This window comes from Pleurodeles waltl, chromosome 2_1, assembly GCF_031143425.1.
Source record: "Pleurodeles waltl isolate 20211129_DDA chromosome 2_1, aPleWal1.hap1.20221129, whole genome shotgun sequence".
Taxonomy (NCBI): domain Eukaryota; kingdom Metazoa; phylum Chordata; class Amphibia; order Caudata; family Salamandridae; genus Pleurodeles; species Pleurodeles waltl.
The window spans coordinates 658,414,923-658,434,472 of record NC_090438.1 but is presented as its reverse complement, the minus strand read 5'-3'; the positions used below and the strand labels follow the sequence as shown (position 1 = coordinate 658,434,472).

Here is a 19,550-nt window from a genome sequence, read left to right as displayed (position 1 = left end):
CTAGGCTTGGCTGTGCATGCAGGATTTCATGGAAATGTGCACAGAAGCCCTTGTAGCTGCAGTTCACGTGGTTCACAGGATTACTGTCTGGAGGGGAGGCAAGGACTTACCTCCTCCATATTTGGACAGTTGGACCACTGGACAGTCTGGGTCACTTGGGTCCACCACCTGTGTTCCAGGAGCCACTCATCAGGAGAGGGGTCTGGGTATCGGTGACGCTGAAGTTTGGTGCCTGCTGGAGTAGGGGGAAGATTCAGTCGACCCACTGGATATTTCTTTGTGGCTTCCAGTGCAGGATGAAGGAAGGCAGCCTCCAAAGCATGCTCCACCAGGAAACAGTTGAGAAAGCCAGCAGTATTAGGCGCTTCAGTGTCGCTGGTAGTCTTCTTGCTACTTTGTTGCAGTTTTGCAGGCGTCCTGGAGCAGTCAGCGGTTGATCATTGGCAGACGTCGAAGAGAGAGGTGCAGAGGAACTCTGGTGAATTCTTGCAAGTCGTTATCTGAGCAAAAGCCCACTGGAGAGACCCTAAATAGCCCTCAGAGGAGGACTGGCCAGCTAGTCAGGCAAGCACCTATCAGGAGGGGTCTCGGACGTCACCTGCTGGCACTGGCCACTCAGAGGCCTCCAGAGTGCCCTCACACCTCTGGATCCAAGATGGCAGAGGTCTGAGACAATGGAGGAGCTCTGGGCACCACCCCTGGTGTGGTGATGCACAGAGGAGTGGTCACTCCCCTTTCCTTTGTCCAGTTTCGTGCCAGAGCAGGGACTGGGGGTTCCCTAAACCAGTGTAGACTGGCTTATGCAAGGAGGGCACCGTCTGTGCCCTTCAATGCATTTACAGAGGCTGCAGGAGGCTACTCCTCCCCAGCCCTTAGCACCTATTTCCAAAGGGAGTGGGTTTAACACCCTCTCAGAGGAAATTCTTTGTTCTGCCTTCCTGGGACTGGGCTGCCCAGACTCCAGGAGGGCAGAACACTGTCTGGGGTGGCAGCAGCATAGTGGAGCCCCAGGGATGCATGGAATTGTGTCCCCAATACCAGATTTGGCATGGGGGGACAATTCCATGATCTTAGACATGTTACATGGCCATGATCAGAGATACCATTGTGAAGCTACACATAGGTATTGACCTATATGTAGTGCACATGTGTAATGGTGTCCCCACACTCACAAAGTCAGGAGAGTTGGCCCTGAACTATGTGGGGGCACCTTTGGTAGTGCAAGGGTGCCCTCACACTTAGTAACTTTGCACCTAACCTTCAGCAAGTGAAGGTTAGACATATAGGTGACTTATCAGTTACTTAAGTGTAGTGAAACTGGCTGTGAAATAATGTGTGCGTTATTTCACTCAGGCTGCAATGGCAGTCCTGTGTAAAGGTTTGTCTGAGCTCCCTATGGGTGGCAAAAGAAATGCTGCAGCCGACTGGTGATCTCCTGGAACTCCAATACCCTGGGTACCCAGGTACCATATACAAGGGAATTATAAGGGTGTTCCAGTATGCCAATTGAAATTGGTAAAAGTCGTCACTAGCCTATAGTGACAAATGTAAAGGCAGAGAGAGCTTAAGCACTGAGGTTCTGATTAGCAGAGCCTCAGTGACAGTTTAGCACTACACAGGTATAAACATTAGGCCACAAACTATGAGCAGTGGGGCCCTTGCTAGCAGTATCCCAGTGATACAGTAAAAACATCTTGACGTATACTCACAAACAGGCCAAAAGTGGGGGTAACAATGCTAGAAAGAGGCTACCTTCCTACAGTTATTAAAATAGAAACTGAGTTGCCCATCTTATACCCATCTGCTCTGTGTAATGTCAGCACAGCTAATGGCAACAGTCACTTATGGGGCTGAAATAACGCGGAGTAAGAAAATGGCTTTCTACAACTGAATTCAAAGAGAGGCCTACAAAACAGTGTTCCAGATTCCAAGCTCAGTCTCACCAGCTCAGGTGTGCTTAGAATTTGGACTGAAAAGCTATGAGCATCAAAGCAAAAGTGCTTATATTAAATTCTGTTGGAGACTGTGAGCAGCAGAGACTAATACCATCAACAATCTGTGCTGGATTGACATTGATGAGCAACAGTGTTGTAATGATAAAGGCTCATGGGGTCATCACCTAAACAATTCTAGAAAGGAACTATGCTTGCAAGATGTCGGACATGAGCTTGGGTAAAGTGGAGTTTTACCGGATGGCAAACGCTGCCAGTTGGTTACAGTCCTTAATTACAGAAAAACACTCTCCACAAGACATGCCTGGACTATATTATCATACTACAAAACTCTACAGGCTCAGGAATATCTAGCAGTTCCCTTCACCCAGTCTCATAAACCTCTATTCATGGTATTGTGTTTTGGCTTGATGGAAACTAAAGACATGGTCCCTTCTTGGAGACAGCAGTCACAGACCCAATCTTGTCACCTTTGTGGGTATAAACAAGAGTCCCTTGTTCATGTTTTTTGTGTGTCCAGTTCTGGCAGAACATAGGAGAAAGTATTTGAAATACATTCTTAGGTCGCTGGACATACTCATGCAGGCCGGCCATTATTAGATGTTTAAGTGGCACTTCAATTCCTTTTTCTTATGGGGGACTAAATTCATGATGCAGACATTCAAAGAAATGGCAAATAGTTGAGTATGTAGAACATAGATAAGAACTGATCGGCGTGCCGATGCTTTAAATGTTTATGGGTCTGTTAATGAGTATTCAATTGGCAAACCTTAGAATAATGGTTGGATGGAGAAAACAAAAGTCATATTTTAGAGTTGAAGGGTTAGTGTCCACTGCTTGGGAGTTTTAAGTCGTTTAGGTTGATAAACTAAATTTAATATGCTTTTTTGTCATTTTGAAACTGATTGTGTTTTACGTTCAGGAACAAGGATGCACTGTCACTTTATGTATGGCTGCAAGCGAGTGCTCGGACTTAAAATATTAGGCCAAAAACCAGGTTTTAAGTAAAACATTTAGTACTATGACAAGCCCATGGGGTAACCTTTTTTATATAGTGCACAATCAAATGCTAAAATCAATCAATACTAATAAATGGGGACTGTTTTTGTATTGTGTGGACTCCAGTTCAACTTAAGAGCACGTGGGACTGATTATTTGGCACGATTAGGTGATTAGTTCTTAAACTGGCATTGGTTTTAATTAACTTTGCTAATATTATGTACTACTACATAAAGGAAGATTTACAAATGAGTGAGTCAAGTCAAAGAAAAGGACGTGTAAAATTTAAAGTGTTCTGAGATAAAATGTGTCAAAAAACAATATGTAATTTTGATGGTTTTAGTTTTTTGTTAATGAACTTTCATCTTGTTTTTTTTTCTGTATGACCATGAGATTATTGGGCTGAACTTCAGTGTCTTGCTTCCTGCTTATGGTGTTGGAAGAGTTAACAGATGGAAAACACTATTGCTTTATCACTGGATTTCTTTTTTAATGGTTTGGGCATTTTAAACTTAGTCTAGGAATATGGTACCCAAAAAACTGCTTGTGTCCTTTAGCCTACATATGGAGTAGGACAGTTTTACCTTGGGAGCAGACTAAAATGTGTATAGCCTAAATGGCTGCATGTTCCAGGAATGTTATTCTTAATCACTGTGATAACCTTGAGTTGTATTACTATCTGGTTGGAAAGCTAAAAGCATTTCTGTCTGGGCAAAATTAGTGGAATTTACTTTATGGAACTTTGAGTAATTTTCTGTGTGAGAATTATAATAATTTGCCTTTAAAGTATGCCTTATTTCCATCAGTGATCATTTCACAGGATGAAGGCTAAACACAGAAGTTTGAACGTGCAGGACCCCAGATTATTTAATGCCCTTTACCCGCCCTTGAATTGCACAAATATACATCTTCAGTTAGGCAAGCTGTCCCAGGTCAAACTCTTCAGGCTTGCTATTGAATTGTACTTTTCTGTGACTTTAAGTCATTATCAAAGAACATCGAATCTTCTTTTTTGACACCCTTTGCTTTCACATGTCTTTACACTGTAAATTCCGCTCGCAGTATGAAGTAGTCGAAAGCTAACACATTTTTTTTAGAAAGCTCATAATTAAATATATAAGAAATGGAAAAGTAAACTCATCAGGAGTAGATTATCTGAAGCAACCAAAGCCAATTCACTATTATGGAGATGGGTGAAGTGAAAGGGTCTCTGACAAAGGATGATGTGGATTCAAAATTGTAATGTACAAAACACCCTTATTTCTTATTTTACTGTGCATTCAATGATAGCGATTTGAGCTATCTTCTCTTGGAGACCTTAATAGCATGCCTTTTAGTCTTTATCCAAGAGTGCCTTACCAGATGTATAGATAATATACAGTTTGTGCATGTTTCCCAGGTCCAGTGACTTGTATGAGTGTATTTTCTCAGAAGGAGAGCCTAATGGTCCCCTGTGTAATTCTTCACAATCTAGAAGAAAAGCTACTTTTGGTAGGTAATGAATAGGCTCAGCTGCACTCTTCGGTGGCCCTTTTTTAACAACCTAAAGGAAATCTTCTTCCCATTTCCATAACCCTAGTTTCTTTGAAGAAAAATCTTGCTTCCATTATGTAACCAGGGTAGGGTGACTAGGCATCCTGGATTTGCCAGGACACTCCTGGTTTTTCACCACCTGTCCTGGTAGATTTCGGGAAATTTAGTTCATGTCTCGGTTTTTACAGAGGGGTCATCTTAAAACAGTGGAAGGTGCCTTTTCATGTTTTCCAAAGCAGGGATAGTTTGCAGCTGTTATGAACATGCAAATTAATTAAAAGGTATTATGCTGGCTTTAAGTATTTGTGTTTTATTCCATTTATCAGTGCTTCTTCTGTAAATCTATGCTGAGGAGTGCTCTCATTCTGCGCGCTCAGTTGAAGTAAAAGTGTAGTACTTCTATTTGTGAAATGTCCCAGGATTTAGCTTTAAAATTCTGGTCACCCTAAACCAGGTTCCACTGCTATTCACCCTCCTCCTCTCTCTGTTCTGGTTATAAGTACACAATCTAAGGTCTGCCTACCCCTTTTGCTCTCCCTACTCTGTGATAGGGTTCTGTTATGAAATAGGTGTGGTGGTGTCTGTGGAATTAGGATATAGGTTAGCCAATGCAGAGCAAATTTTGAGACCACGAACCAATAAAAATAAAATAAAAAAAATTATCCAATTTATTTCAGTAGCCAATGTCTTGGCATGGATTTTGGGGTTTGTCTTAGCAGTTTCCTCGTTCTCTATCTTTAATTCAGGTTGCCATAATCTTGACAAGTTATGTAACTTGATACTACCCTTATAGGAGGGAACAGGGCGACGATGATACTAATTCAATTGTTTCTCTATACGACTCAGCTCTGATATAATAGCAATCTACTTTTCTTGCCTCCTTTGCTGTGCTACGTTCCACTCTTTTATCCACCCTGGAAGGCCAGCTCTCCCTACACCACCTTCCTCTGTATCTTTCAGTGTCTCCCTCCTCATAAGGGCTTAAGCACAACTCATTTTCTCAAAGCCTTTCAACAGAGTAGGACCTTTACACATTTGCCCAGTTCCCTGCCCTGACCTTTTTACCAGGCTACCTATTTTGTTTACATAAATCCGACACATTGCAAAAGAAGTTCGCAAAACAATTTAAAACTAGATCATAAGGTGTTTTCATTTTAGATATGTGATTTTCTATATGAATACAGGAGAAGCCTTTGGGACAACCTGTGGAATGTTGCTAGAAAAATATTTCACTGTTTTCGGGAGAATGGCAATGTTGCAATTGATTTGCCTTAATGCAAGGAAACTCTCAGTCTACAATTTTTAATTGGCCTCTTTGAATCACTGCTCCCTTTTAACATTTCACCTACTACGGTAATTACTTCTGTGCACTAGGTCTTCTAGTAGTAAATGGTGCTACCAAAATGAATAGCTTTTGGAACAGATTCTATCCTAAATAAGAGCGATGTCCATGTCAAGCTGTTTTATCAGTGGATGACTAGGACATCTTTGGCTAATTTGTTCAGCAAAACTGATTGGCAAATGCAATTTACCCCGATTCTCCAATGTGTCTGGTTCTTTTAGAGCAGTCATTGTGATATACGTTCTTATGATTGCATACCAGTGTGTTACATTACTAACCATAGATTTGAATTTGCTTAGGCTTTGGTTGACATTGTCAACTAGCTGAGATGTCACTGTTCAAAGAAAAGTTAGAATTCTGTTTACATTGTTGCAGAGTCATCCCCTGTTTTAGTGGCCTCGCCCAGTTTCAACTTTTTTTTTGACTCGCCTACTTGTAGTTTTGAATTTCAACACCAGGGCACTGTTATACAGTGCCCCAGTGTATGTGCTCTAACCCCTAAAAAGAGGTTGGAATTGTCTTAAACCCCGTTTGGCATGTTTAATTTTGCTTTAAAGCAACTGAATATGGTGTAAAAAGCACACCTATGATATGCATAATTAAATGTCATATGTGGTCGGAACACTATTGTGCCATCCATTTTGTGACCCTGAGAACAGGACACATGCCTCCACTGGGGGCTGGTCCTCCGCATCCTGCAAACTCTCATGTTTGTAGAAACTTAAAAAAATAAAAGCTTTTACAGGCCTAAAAATGCTTCTGAGCTCTAAAAGAAGGCACCCCTATAATTACCTTTTTGACTATAAGGTAGGGTGCATGGTGCCTAGAAAAGATTCATGCCTAAACTAATTTTAGCACGTACTTAGAGTGACTATACCAACAGTCGTTGTTTTGGGTTTAGCTGTACCCATAGTGACTTAATCTGCTATACCAATATTTACTATTTCTGCATTATCCAGGATGAAATCGCTAGTGAAAGTTCAAGAACTCTTCCGGTTTAAAAAAAAAAAAAAAAAAATCCATTGCATCAGTAAAGTCAGATTTCTTTCTTACTATGTAAGAAATATAATTTCGAGAAAAGTTGTGGTTACTTGCCTGAGACACTATAGACTAATTTTAGTCTGCAGCTGCTGCCCTTCCTGTAATGATGGGTGAAATTCCTTCCAGGACTGTTACAATAGACCACTGTGAGGTCAACTTGAATGGGCAGGTGTGACCAGCTTGAGTTCAACATCATATTCAAGGTTGGAGCTCCTGCTGCCCCTCCTTTGAGCACAAGTATCATAGTCTACATTATAGGCCTGTCCAAAGCACCTGTAAAATCATTGAGCTGTTGAAAGGGATGATAGAAGCCAAGGTCACAATTCTTGTGTATTCCATATCTGGCTACTGACGGACCCTACTTTGGCTTATTAGACAGCCCTCTGTCTTTGTTGTGCGTCCAGGACCTGCACCTAACTGGATTTTAGTGTTAGATACTCTAAAGACACTTTTCATCTATAGTGCACTCCCTCAAACAACTCCAGGTATCAGAGTCAAAGTTTAGGCAGGCAGATGACTGGTCAGCTTGTTTGTTCCTAAACATTTTTCATTTTGGGCCCCTTTTCAGTAAGGCAAACGTGAACTACTGGTAAAAATCTACAGTGCAGGGACTGTGAACACTTAATGCGTTTGTCAGAGAGGGAATAGGAATCTCTTATAGAGTCCCCCCAGTCATGTGTTGATAAACTGTACAAAGCTGTATCCTCACCCTGCTTTCACCCGAATACTGTTGACTTGTGAAATGGTGCCACACGATCTGACCCTGCTGCACATGGTATCAGTACCTGTGAGAAGGACCTGAGCAGGTTGTATCCCTTTCCACTTGGAATCCAAGAATAGAATTCCAAAGATCATAGGAGTGATCCAGTGAGTGGCTGAAAGAACACATAATAGTTCAACAGGACATTCCTGTGAAGAATCCCGGTGGCAACTAGACTTGGACTGGACACAACACAGTGAAAGCCTCTAAGAGCCTTCCTCCAAGGTTCTGGGACCTTAGAAGCGTATTTGTGTTCGTTTTTTTTGGGGGGGGAGGGGGGGGTATGAAGAAAGTTGAACATTTGTTTTTTGAAAAACGTTTTGCTAGTGCTTCAGCTGAAATCACTAGAAAAAAAAAAAACATCAGATCAGCAGTTCCACTGTGACAGATTGGATTTTAGCTTTGTCCTGCATGAAGATCTCCACACCCCTGGAAAAAAACATGGAGTTGGAAATTTTCTGCGAGAAATCTCAAACTCCAGAGCACCAGCAGGACCAACCTGTTCAAGTATCTGGGCTTTGATTCCAATGCCATTGTTGGTTTTAGCACAGTCGCACACAGAAGATTTGTCTGCTGAAAACATACAAAGTCCCATTCTGCCTTGGTACTTATAAGAAATTTTTACATTTTTCTTCATAAAAGTGGCTTAATTTCTTTATAAAAAAATATTTTTTATTTTTTTACATTTTTAACTTCTAGATTTTTACCTGGAGCAATTCACTTGGTGTATCCAACCGGTGCTCCATTGGGGTCAGCCTGAAATTGCACCATGGTTCTTGGTCTACTGCAACTATTGACTCACATCAGACACATAATTTTTTTTTGGTGCTTTTTCACTTGTATGATTTTTTTTAAAAAAGAATTTATCTGCTTGCCTTTACTGGTTTCTTGTTGTTTTTATCTTACTTTACCCCATAAAATATTTCTTTATTTTAAAATTGGCTGTTGACTTTCAATGTGTTCTTTTACCTTTTCTACCATTTATTCACTGCTTAAATACCTTACACACTGCCATTAATTTAAGCCTGACTAGCTTGCATCACATTATCTGGGATTTAGCACAGGTTTAGTTTATTTGATTTGTGTGGCATCTAGCAGGTAGTGGCCTTATCCTTTGAGGTGGATATTTTTGTTTGCCACCAATAATATACCACTTCTACATACGGGTTAAAATATTGCTTGTATTTGTTATTTCAGGTGATGAAAAAGGCCAAAATAATGAAGCCAATCAATTGAATGGAGAAAGTGCCATGGAAACTGATCAAGAAGGTGCTAAAACTGAGAAATCCATAACTGCCAAGCCTTCACTGAAGATGTCATTTGCAGAATATAAGCAAATCTCAAACCTCCTAGTTTTGTATATACAGAGGACTGAGGCTTGTAAGTAAAAAGAAAATGGTCTGTGCTACTCTTAAAATTCATTTGATTGTGCTTTTTGCTATTGTTAAAACTTACTTTGCCAGAGCTTTATGGAAGGTCCCTGTTGTAGGGCATAAATACATTTTCAAAGCAGAAACTAAGGGTTTTTTACTAACATCCAGACTGGAAAGTTTGGTTTCTTGTTTGGGCCTAAACTTTTTTTTGCATGTTACGGCTATAGTCCTCGAAGTTAAGGTTGTTGGCCAGTCATAACCACCCCTAAAAAACCTTAACAAAAAATGAAACATGCCCAAGTAATGCCTTCCTCTTCAAGTCATTGTTGCTCCTTGTGCCAAGAAAGGGTTTCAAGCCTTTGTGTGTCCATGACAGTGACTTTTTAGTCAATTTCTGCTATGTCCACACCATGGTTTATCAAAGCTTGAACAACACATCAATTATGCCAGATTTTTTGATTGTTCTGACTGTTTGGACTATAACCCTATTGGAAATCCAGGATGGGGGATTGGAGGGGGGGGGGGAGGTTCACTGGCAATCTTAAATTACTGGGCCCCAATTCTGACAACTGAGGGATTTTGCTTTTGGTGTTCTGGGACCTTCAAACCGTCGCACATATACCCTTTTTAACATTTGAGCCAAGCAGAAAATTTCAAGGCTTAATTCAAAACTCGGCAACACAACAAATTTAAAGCAGTAAATCTAAATCCAATCACTGAATTTTCGATTAATAACGAAATACACTCTAATGCATACAACCTAAATGCTATGCACAAGATTTCTTAAGTATAAAGTGTGAGACAGGCATTAGAAAAACGTACAAAAGGCAGGTGGAAAATCCAACGGAGCAATCTGTAAAGGACCTCGCAAAGTACCTTGGGTGCACACTAAAAGGTCAAAGGGTCAACCAAGTCGACAAATGTAGACTAGGTCCCACATGTTTGATTAACCTTTAACGGTTTATGCATCAGAAGACCCTAAAATCATAATATAGCCGTAGCTAATTGCGGTCTGCACTGAAACATTACGGCCATCTGGCTTTGTCACAGGGTGCAAACAAGTGGGTCCAACACGAAAACAATGGACATTCCAATATGCAATAATGTCAAATGTAAAGATGCTTAACTTTTTACTGGTGACGACCACTCCTTTTGGTTCTAAATGGTTGCACGTCATTACTTAATAGTATTTTACGTCAGGGGTCATTAGATTGCAGTTACTATGGCATAAACCTTCTCTTGGGAGCGCCTTTACTTTGGAGGTGAGTTGAGATACATATGCACACATACATATCCCATGGGCGGTTCAAACTGGGTAGATCTAATTAGGCTCGTGTTTCTATAGGAAAATATTGTTTTGTTTCCTATTAACTTTGGCGCCATTAGACACCGAACAAAATGTGCTCTGTGATTTTGTAATGGTATGACCTTTAGATGCCTGAAAGATTCTTTGTTCTCACCTGCTTTAGAGTTCATCTATAAATCTTTTCATTGTTTATGTAATGAGTTTGACTCCTCCTATGACAGGTCGAGAATAGTTTAATCATTCTCAACATAGGCGATCGTGCTAACATGGTGGAATTATGTGTTTTACAATGCTAAAGTGTGGTTTGTCACTCAAATGCGACATTTGCTCACAGGGTGCCGACTGTGAAAGTTTCATTATTTTCTTTAGTAGAGTAAATGACAAAGGACCCTCAAATTTGGGATGAGACATACTTATTTTAGAGCCTCCAGGGATGGTGTCAGATTTCTTGTTTATTTGCTGTACATTGTGGACTAAATTTATTTTTAAGATTTTCCCCCTTGCTGTATCTAATTTAAAAAGCGAATGATCCTTATGGTGATCGATGTCAATACCTTGTGACTGATTTACTGACACTGAAAATATTTTTTTTTTTGTATTGCACTTTGATATTTTAATACATCTTCATGGTTTCATTAGTTTACCTAGCTCTCACTGCCTTTTGAGTCAGTCCTTACTTATTGATTGAATTTTGAAAATATGTTCTGAAATCTTATCTTGGGGACATATTACCTTATCTACTCTAGAGGACAACACAGTCCCTGACACCACATATCTGGGTCCCCATCGCTGTCATGCAGTTCAATGGACCCTCTTTCTCGGTGATCTTGCATCTTTAGCAAAGCCATACAAGTGTAAAATCCTTCCTCAATCATCATATGATCAGCAGGCATACCCCGAAGTGATGTCTCTTCACCCTCCCATTCTGCAATTGTTACATCACCTCTTATTAAACCTATAAAACCTTTGAGAATATTCACATTTTTTAATTAAATGAACACTTTCAATAAAGTAATTCAGTTCTGCAATGTTTTTGTTGGACCTAGCATCCTTGGTGTGGTATTCCATAACATTTGCCTTATGACTTTCTGTTTTGCTGGCTTAAGGATCATGTGCACACTACCATTGCTAACCAGTGCTAAAGTGCAGGTGCGCTGTACTCTAAAACATGACATTGGCTTCTCCACTATTGGCATATTTAATATACTTGTACATCCTTAGTAAATTGCACAATATGTTCCCAGGGCCTGTAAATTATATAATATCCATGGGTATGCAGCACTGATTGTGCCACCCATTCCAGTAGCCCTTTAAACATGACTGAGGCCTGGCACTGAAGAACCTGTGTGTGTGTGCAGTTCCAAACTGCTATTTTGACCTGGGAAGGGCACCCACTTGTCAGGCCTAGGCCTTCCTTTTTATAACTTGTAAGTCACCCCTAAGGTAGACCCTAGATAGCCCCAAGGGCAGGGTGCAAGGCGTTTAAAAAGTTGGGCATATACGTTTAAGTTCAGCTTGTCATGGTAGTGAAAAACTCTTAAAATTGTTGTTTGCTACTTCAAGGCCTATCTATCCCCCTTAGGTTAACATTGGGATTACCTTGAAACAGATTAAGTGTAGTTTCCAATTGGGACAAAAACAAATTTAGAGGTTGGTGTCTCTGGACGCAATTTAAAATAACTTACGATAAAGTCAGATCTTTATCATTGGCTGAAAATGCCACTTATATAAAATTGGAATTTTCTTTAACCGTTCTGTGCCTCTACCTGTCTCTGAATATGTCTGGGGTGTGTGACAGCTAGGCTTTGTGCATGCCCTCGACAGTCTCACAAAGAGAGCTGGGGTGTCAGCTGCATCCTGATGGCCCATCACCAGGTCGATGGGCCTTCTTGGCCTAGATGGTAGGAGCTGAGACTTGCACCTGCACAGGGCTGTCTCGCTCCCCAAACAAAGAGCTGCCTAACCCCCATAGAGTGTCTTGAATGAGGGAGGGAAGGAAGGACAGGGCCTTGTGCACTTTAAATCCTATCTTTGAAGTCTCCCCCTCTTCAGAGGCTCAACTGGGTAGACGTACTGGACCCCACACCTTGCCAAATCACACCAAATCATTACACTTCTGTATCTGAGGACATTCTGCCAAGAAAGACTACTGTGCTCCTAGGAGTGACTGCCACTCTGCTGATCTGCTTTGCTGTGTTGGCCTGCTGCCTCTTGCCTAGGACTGGGCCTAACTGTCTACATCCTCACAGAAACCAAGTCACTCCAAGGTTTTACTGACTTGCCTCCTGTTCTGAAGTCTCGGGGCCATCAAAGAGTTCCTCCAACTTTGCTCCAGCTACTGGACTCTGCGAACTGAGTCCTGTCCTGCCAAGCGGTGCCAATTCAGTCCTGGGCCCTGAAAGGGAACTCTGCAGCCGTTGTGCAAAAATCGATGCATCAGCACTGTTGTGCCAATCCGAACAACCCAATCCTCTCTCAATGCAGACACATCGCCACTGCTAGAGGTCTTCACACAGATGACTGTGTGGCTCAGGATAGACGCATCACCACCAGCCTCAGAACTTTGCCTTCACTGGGTCAGCTCAAAGATGACACATCAACTCCATCACAGAGGGTTCAACACCACAAATTAAGACTACTTTGACGCATCCCCCTGGACTTTACAGATCAGAACTGACTCTCGGTGTCTTTGTATCTCCTCTTTGACATCGACGGTACCTTTCAGTGGACCCTGCATGGGTCTTGTAGCCAGCCTGAACTTTGGATTTACCCCAGTCTGCCACAACCTCAAGCAACCTTTGAGCCCCATGGATTTCAAGGCACTGTATATCTTAAGTTCTACTTGTTGGATATTTCTTGTTTTTTCATCTTGTTTTACTTGGATAAATATTTTCTATCTTCTAAACGTTTTGTGGTGCTTTCGCTGCTACTGTAACTGAAGTGTTGCACAATTATTTTATACATTGCCTTCAAGTTAAACCTGACTCTGTGCCAAGGTACCGAAGGGTGAGCACAGGTTAATTTAGGTTGTGTATCTGACTTACTAGGACTAGGATTGTGGTCCCTACTTGGGCACTGTACATACCGCTAACTACAGATCCAATTTCTAACAGTTTTTTTATTTTTAATTCTGTTCCGTATATGTAAATTTCTCAATAAGCCCATCCACCAATCTCAGTGCAGCTTTGTGCACTCACCAACCAATCGCTGTGTGGCACTTTAGACAGCTCAACCATTCTCAACACAGCATTTCACACCAACAAGCCAATCTCAGCGCTGCACGATATAGAGCAACAACCTGCTCCATGCAGCGGGTCACCATCCTTTACAATTTCTTTGTATACACACAGAAATATAATTCTACTATTCTGTGCAACATACAATGTCATTTTTTGTCTGTTCCCCTCAAGAAAACAAAACAATCAATTCAAGGTGAATATTGAGGTTTTTACCCCTCCAACCTTTTCATTTAAGAAAAATTGTGAAGCTCACATATGGGGCATTAGGCATTAAGCTTAAACATTTTCATACATTTTATTGTTACAAACTGTGCCTCTGGGAAGGATAAAACGAACTTTTCTTACATTGTGGTCATGTTCTCAGCACTTTAGCTTTGTTGAAAGTTTATCATTTCACCTTTCTAACCTAGGTCAAATGTGCAAACTGCAAAATCAGCTTTTCAAGCCTAATACATGCAAATGTGTCTGCCAAGTGATTTTCACTTGAATTAAATGATTGCATTCTTGAATAAGGACTACGTAATAATTCTACCCATTATGGCATTCATTTTCATTATTTTTTAAAACAGTGCTCTTGAACTGTACAGGCTGAACACATAATTTTGATTAGTGTGCTTTTATGTCCTTGGAGGCAAGTTAAGGTTGTGCTTTGTGCAAACAGCCTTGAATACTGTCTTTTGAAAGCAGGATTCTTGATGTGGTAATAATGTGTGACAATATTATTTATGCATATTTGTTGTGGTGATGTGTACAGATTTGTTTTGTGCTGCTGTGATTTTGTGCTGCATTATTTAATTGTGATGTGGTTGTGTTGTCCTGTGATTTATGTTGCATTCTGTTTTCAATATTTTGTTGAGTTGTGTCCTGGGTCTTGCTTTCTTTGTTATGCTCAGCGTATATTAAATGCCAACAAATGTTTCTTCTTTTCCAACCTAATGGTGCTCATGGGGGGGAAACGGCTCAGCAGGGTTAACCCTTAGCTGCTGGGCCGTTCCCCCCCCCCCCCCCCCCCAGTGCTGAGCCCTTTTTTGACTATTTGGGGTAGTTCACGCTTAGGCCTTCATAACTTTTTGTGCACATAAGCTATCCACGCCAAATTTACGTCCTTTTTTCCCAACATCCTAGGGATTCTAATGGTACCCAGAGTTTGTGGTTTCCCCTGGAGGAGACCAAGAAATTAGCCAAAATACAGTGAAAATTTGTTTTATTCCAAAAAAAAATGGGAAGAAAGGGCTGCTGAAGAAGGCTTGTGGTTTTTTCCCTGAAATTGCTATCAACAAAGGGTTTCTGGTGCTGAAATCACCATCTTCCCACCTTTCAGGAACGGGCAGACTTGAATCAGAAAACCACATTTTTCAACACAAATTTGGCATTTTACTGGGATATACCCCATTTTTACTATTTTTGGTGCTTTCAGCCTCCTTCCAGTTAGTGACAGGAATGGGAGTGAAACCAATGCTGGATCCTGGAAAGCTAAACATTTCTGAAAACTAGACAAAATTATGAATTCAGCAAGGGGTAATTTGTGTAGATCCTACAAGGTTTTCTTACAGAAAATAACAGCTGAAATAATAAAATATTGAAATTGAGCTGAAAACAGCCATTTTTCTTTGTTTTACTCTAACTTTGTCCTGCAATGTCATATTTTTGAAAGCAATATACCGTTATGTCTGCTGGACTCTTCTGGTTGCAGGGATATAAAGGGCTTGTAGGTTCATTAAGAACCCTAGGTACCCCGAGCCAATAAATGAGCTGCACCCTGCAGTTGGTTTTCATTCTATACTGGGTATACAGCAATTCATTTGCTGAAACATGAAGAGTGAAAAATAGGTATCAAGAAAACCTTTGCATTTCCAAAATGGGCTCAAGATAAGGTTTTGAGGAGCATTGGTTATTTGCATATCTCTGAATTCCGGGGTGCCCATACTAGCATGTGAATTGCAGGGCATTCTCAAATAGACGTCTTTTTTACACACACTCTTATATTTGGAAGGAAAAAATGCAGAGAAAGGTAAGGGGCAATAACACTTGTTTTGCTATTCTGTGTTCCCCCAGGTCTCCCGATAAAAATGATACCTCACTTGTGTGGGTAGGCCTAGCGCCCGCGACAGGAAATGCCCCAAAACACAACGTGGACACATCCCATTTTTTGACAGAAAACACAGCTGTTTTTTGCAAAGTGCCTGCCTGTAGATTCTGGCCTCTAGCTCAGCCGGCACCTAGGGAAACCTACCAAACCTGTGCATTTTTTAAAACTAGGGACCTAGGGGAATCAAAGATGGGGTGACTTGTGGGGCTCTGACCAGGTTTTGTTACCCAGAATCCTTTGCAAACCTCAAAAAGTGGCTAAAAAAACAAATTTTCCTCACATTTCGGTGACAAAGTTCTGGAATCTGAGAGGAGCCACAAACGTCCTTCAACCTAGCGTTCCCCCAAGTCTCCTGATAAAAATGGTACCTCACTTGTATGGGTAGGCCTAGCGCCTGCGAAAGGAAATGGCCCAAAACAGAATGTGGACACATCAAATTTTTTCATAGAAAACAGTGCCTACCTGTAGTTTTTGGCCTCTAGCTCAGCCGGCACCTAGGGAAACCTATCAAACCTGTGCATTTTTTTAAAACTAGAGACCTAGGGGAATCCAAGATGGGGTGACTTGTGGGGCTCTGACCAGGTTCTGTTACCCAGAATCCTTTGCAAACCTCAAAGTGGCTAAAAAAAACAAATTTTCCTCACATTTCGGTGACAGAAAGTTCTGGAATCTGAGAGGAGCCACAAATTTCCTTCCACCCAGCGTTCCCCCAAGTCTCCCGATAAAAATGATACCTCACTTGTTTGGGTAGGCCTAGCGCCCGCGACAGGAATGGATCACACAAGGGTCAATGGTAGTCCTTGCATGAGGGCTACTGTTAACCCTGGAGTGATTCATTCCTGAAGCAGGCACTAGGCGCAGGCACACAAGCGGTTGTGTTTTTATCAGGACAAGTGGGGAAACACTGGGTGGTAGGAATTTTGAGGATCCCTGCAGATCCCTGGACTTCTGCTCATTGGAATGCAAGGAAAATTTTTTTTAAGCACATTTTGTGATTTCAAGGGGATTCTGGGTGAAGGAAAACTGGTGAGAGCCACGCAAGTCCTGCACCCTTGGACTCCCCTGGTACTAGTTTGTTAAAGTTAACCCACCACTCACACTGGTTGGTTTTAGCACCTCCAGAAATTATGGTTTCAAAGCATGATTACTTATCAAGGTATCTGAATATTGAAACCAAGCCTTCTGAAGGTGGGCCATAAAGCTGCGTCCAGGCACCAACCTCTTTATGGTCCATTCACGCACAACAAACAACCCTTTCATATCGCCAGCCACCGGCCCAATCCAACCAATCACTGCACTCACATTAACTTACTGCTGCCAGACAATGGCCCATCACATTCCACAGAACGGAATAAGTTTGACTACATTTTACCACCTGTCAAGTAACTGCCTCCTTCTTCCTTAACATTACCAAATGCATGCGTAACAAACCTTTACTAATGACTCCTGTGACAGCCACCTGAGGCTCAGGAAGACCTGTTTTTAATGCGCCTTTAACGCACTCTGTGCTAAATCCAACTCCTTCCAGTTTGTGGATGCAAGTTGGGGGTGTCCGAGTATGCCGTTCAAAGCGATTCCTCGAACTGAGTGAGCATATCTACCTTTGAAACTAAGGGAGACATGCTGGGGATTTCTAATGATGTTACCTAAAGAGAAGGTCATAGGCTAACTGCCTCCTTCTTCCTTAACCTTACCAAATGCATGCGTAACAAACCTTTACTAATGACTCCTGTGACAGCCACCTGAGGCTCAGGAATACATGTTTTTCATGCGCCTTTAATGCACTCTCTGTGCTAAATCCAACTCCTTCCAGTTTGTGGATACAAGTTGGGGGTGTCCGAGTATGCCATACAAAGCGATTCCTCGAACCGAGTGAGCATATCTACCTTTGAAACTAAGGGAGACATGCTGGGGATTTCTCACGATGTTCCCTAAAGAGAAGGTCATAGGCTATGAAAAAGGGTAGTGTTTGGTACATAGGGGAGTCCATGAGAATGTAGCATATGTCCCAGCCAACATTATGTGCAGTGATGTAACTGTAATGCACTTATACAGCAAACTGAACATCTACTAAGTTCTGATAGAGGATGAATATGAAAAGCAGGTCAAACACTGACCTATACAAGTCATTCTCCTTCAGTGCTGGGATGGCACCAATGGGTTTGAATCCATAGATGTAGATGATGTACATCCGTACTACCTTTACTATCTGCCTTCTACCTGTGCAATAACCCTGTGAAGGCACTCCTACCATAAGCTTTCCTTACCCATTCATGTCTCTGTTCTCATCAGAGTCCTGGCTAATCCTGTATAATAGGCAAGTGAACCTATACTAGTTTGTGGAAGCAAGTTGGGGGTTTCCAAGTATGCCGTACAAAGTGATTCCTCGAACTGAGAGAGCATATCTACCGTTGAAAGTAAGGTAGACATGCAGGTGAAGAAAGGGTACTCCGTGGCAATGTGGCATATGCTCTGTCCACTAGTATATGCAGTAGGGGGAATATAATGCATGTTAATTGAACAGAACACCGACCACGCTCGGACTGTGGATTTAGCTGTCAAGCAGTCCAAAAGGAAGTCCATGATGAAGTAAAATTGCCTAACGAAGCAGTGGCCCATGGACGTTCGGTATCCATGCACTGCCACTGAAAGGATTACCCAACGGCAGCTCAACCTCAGTCGATTTCCCAGAACTTTGCTTTAGTATGATACAACGTAAAGCAAGTAGGGATACAGAGGCCTGGTTGTGATGGACACTGGGGACAGTAATACTGACTCTCCTGCCGCTTTCCATGCTTCGAGCACACTTTACAGCGACGACATGGACGATCCTTTTTGGGTGTTTTAGGAATGCAATCAGTGTCGCTCCTGCAGCCTTGCCACATCCTCCAGAACATATGAGGTGGAGGCTGCTGCTTCTTCTGTAACAGCAGTGAGGCTTTCAATTACAGACAACTGGAAGTCAAGGAAAGTCATGAGTCTTCCTGTGGTTGTCTGACGGTAAACAACATACGCATTATATGTTGCCATCTGAATCAGGTGGCTAAACAGTTTCTTGTACCAAGTGCGAGTTTTACGACATGCATTGTATGGTTGAAGAACCTGGTCGTTCTTGTCCACTCCGCCCATGTACTTATTGTAATCAAGTATACAGATGGGCTTGTGGACTTGGGCCATCTGACCCCAGACCGTGATGGGAGAAGTGCTCTCATCATGAATTGTAGTGAGCACGTATACATCACGCCTATCTAGGAACTTGACTGCGAGCAGTTCGTTAGAACGCAATGCAGTACTCTGGGGTTTCTGGAGCTTCTTGTAAACAAGCTCCCGTGGGAATCCTTTGCTGTTACAATGAACTGTACCGCAGGCCACAGTGCCAGCTTCGTAGAGCTCACTGAACAGCTCTACTCCTGTATAGAAATTGTCCACATTAAGGTTATAACCTTTGTGAAGAAGAGGCTGGACAAGTTCCCATACAATCTTACCTGTGACCCCTAACGTGGGAGGGCAACCTACAGGGTTTAGGGTAGAATCCTTCCCTGTATACACTCTCAAGCTGTACACATAGCCAGTAGAGCTCTCACACAGCATGTACAGCTTTATGCCGTAGCGAGCTCTTTTGCTCGCAATGTACTGTCTGAAAAGCAGCCGTCCTTTTGTACAGGATCAAGGACTCATCGACTGCTATATTCTTTCCAGGAGTATAGATCTCTGGAAACCTGGCAGACAAATGTTCCACAACAGGCCGAATTTTGAACAACCTGTCATGATCTGGATGGTCCCGGGGCAATGCAGCAGAATGGTCATTGAAATGCAGCATGCGCTGCAGTAGAAAAAAACGATCTCTGCTCATGTATGGTGCGAAGATGGGAGTTACCCAGTAGGACTGCAAGGTGGGTTTCTGCACTAACCCCAT

At 42.0% G+C, this 19,550-nt stretch overlaps 1 protein-coding gene across 1 annotated transcript in view; it reads left to right on the top strand.

The window, feature by feature from the left end:
• LOC138259079 (maternal DNA replication licensing factor mcm6-like) overlaps positions 1-19,550 on the top strand; it is a 482,778-nt gene that overhangs the window by 412,297 nt on the left and 50,931 nt on the right. Inside the window, exon 15 of the mRNA XM_069206547.1 lies at positions 8,825-9,007. Coding sequence (XP_069062648.1) covers positions 8,825-9,007 — 183 coding nt within the window. The remainder of the gene's footprint in view (positions 1-8,824; positions 9,008-19,550) is intronic.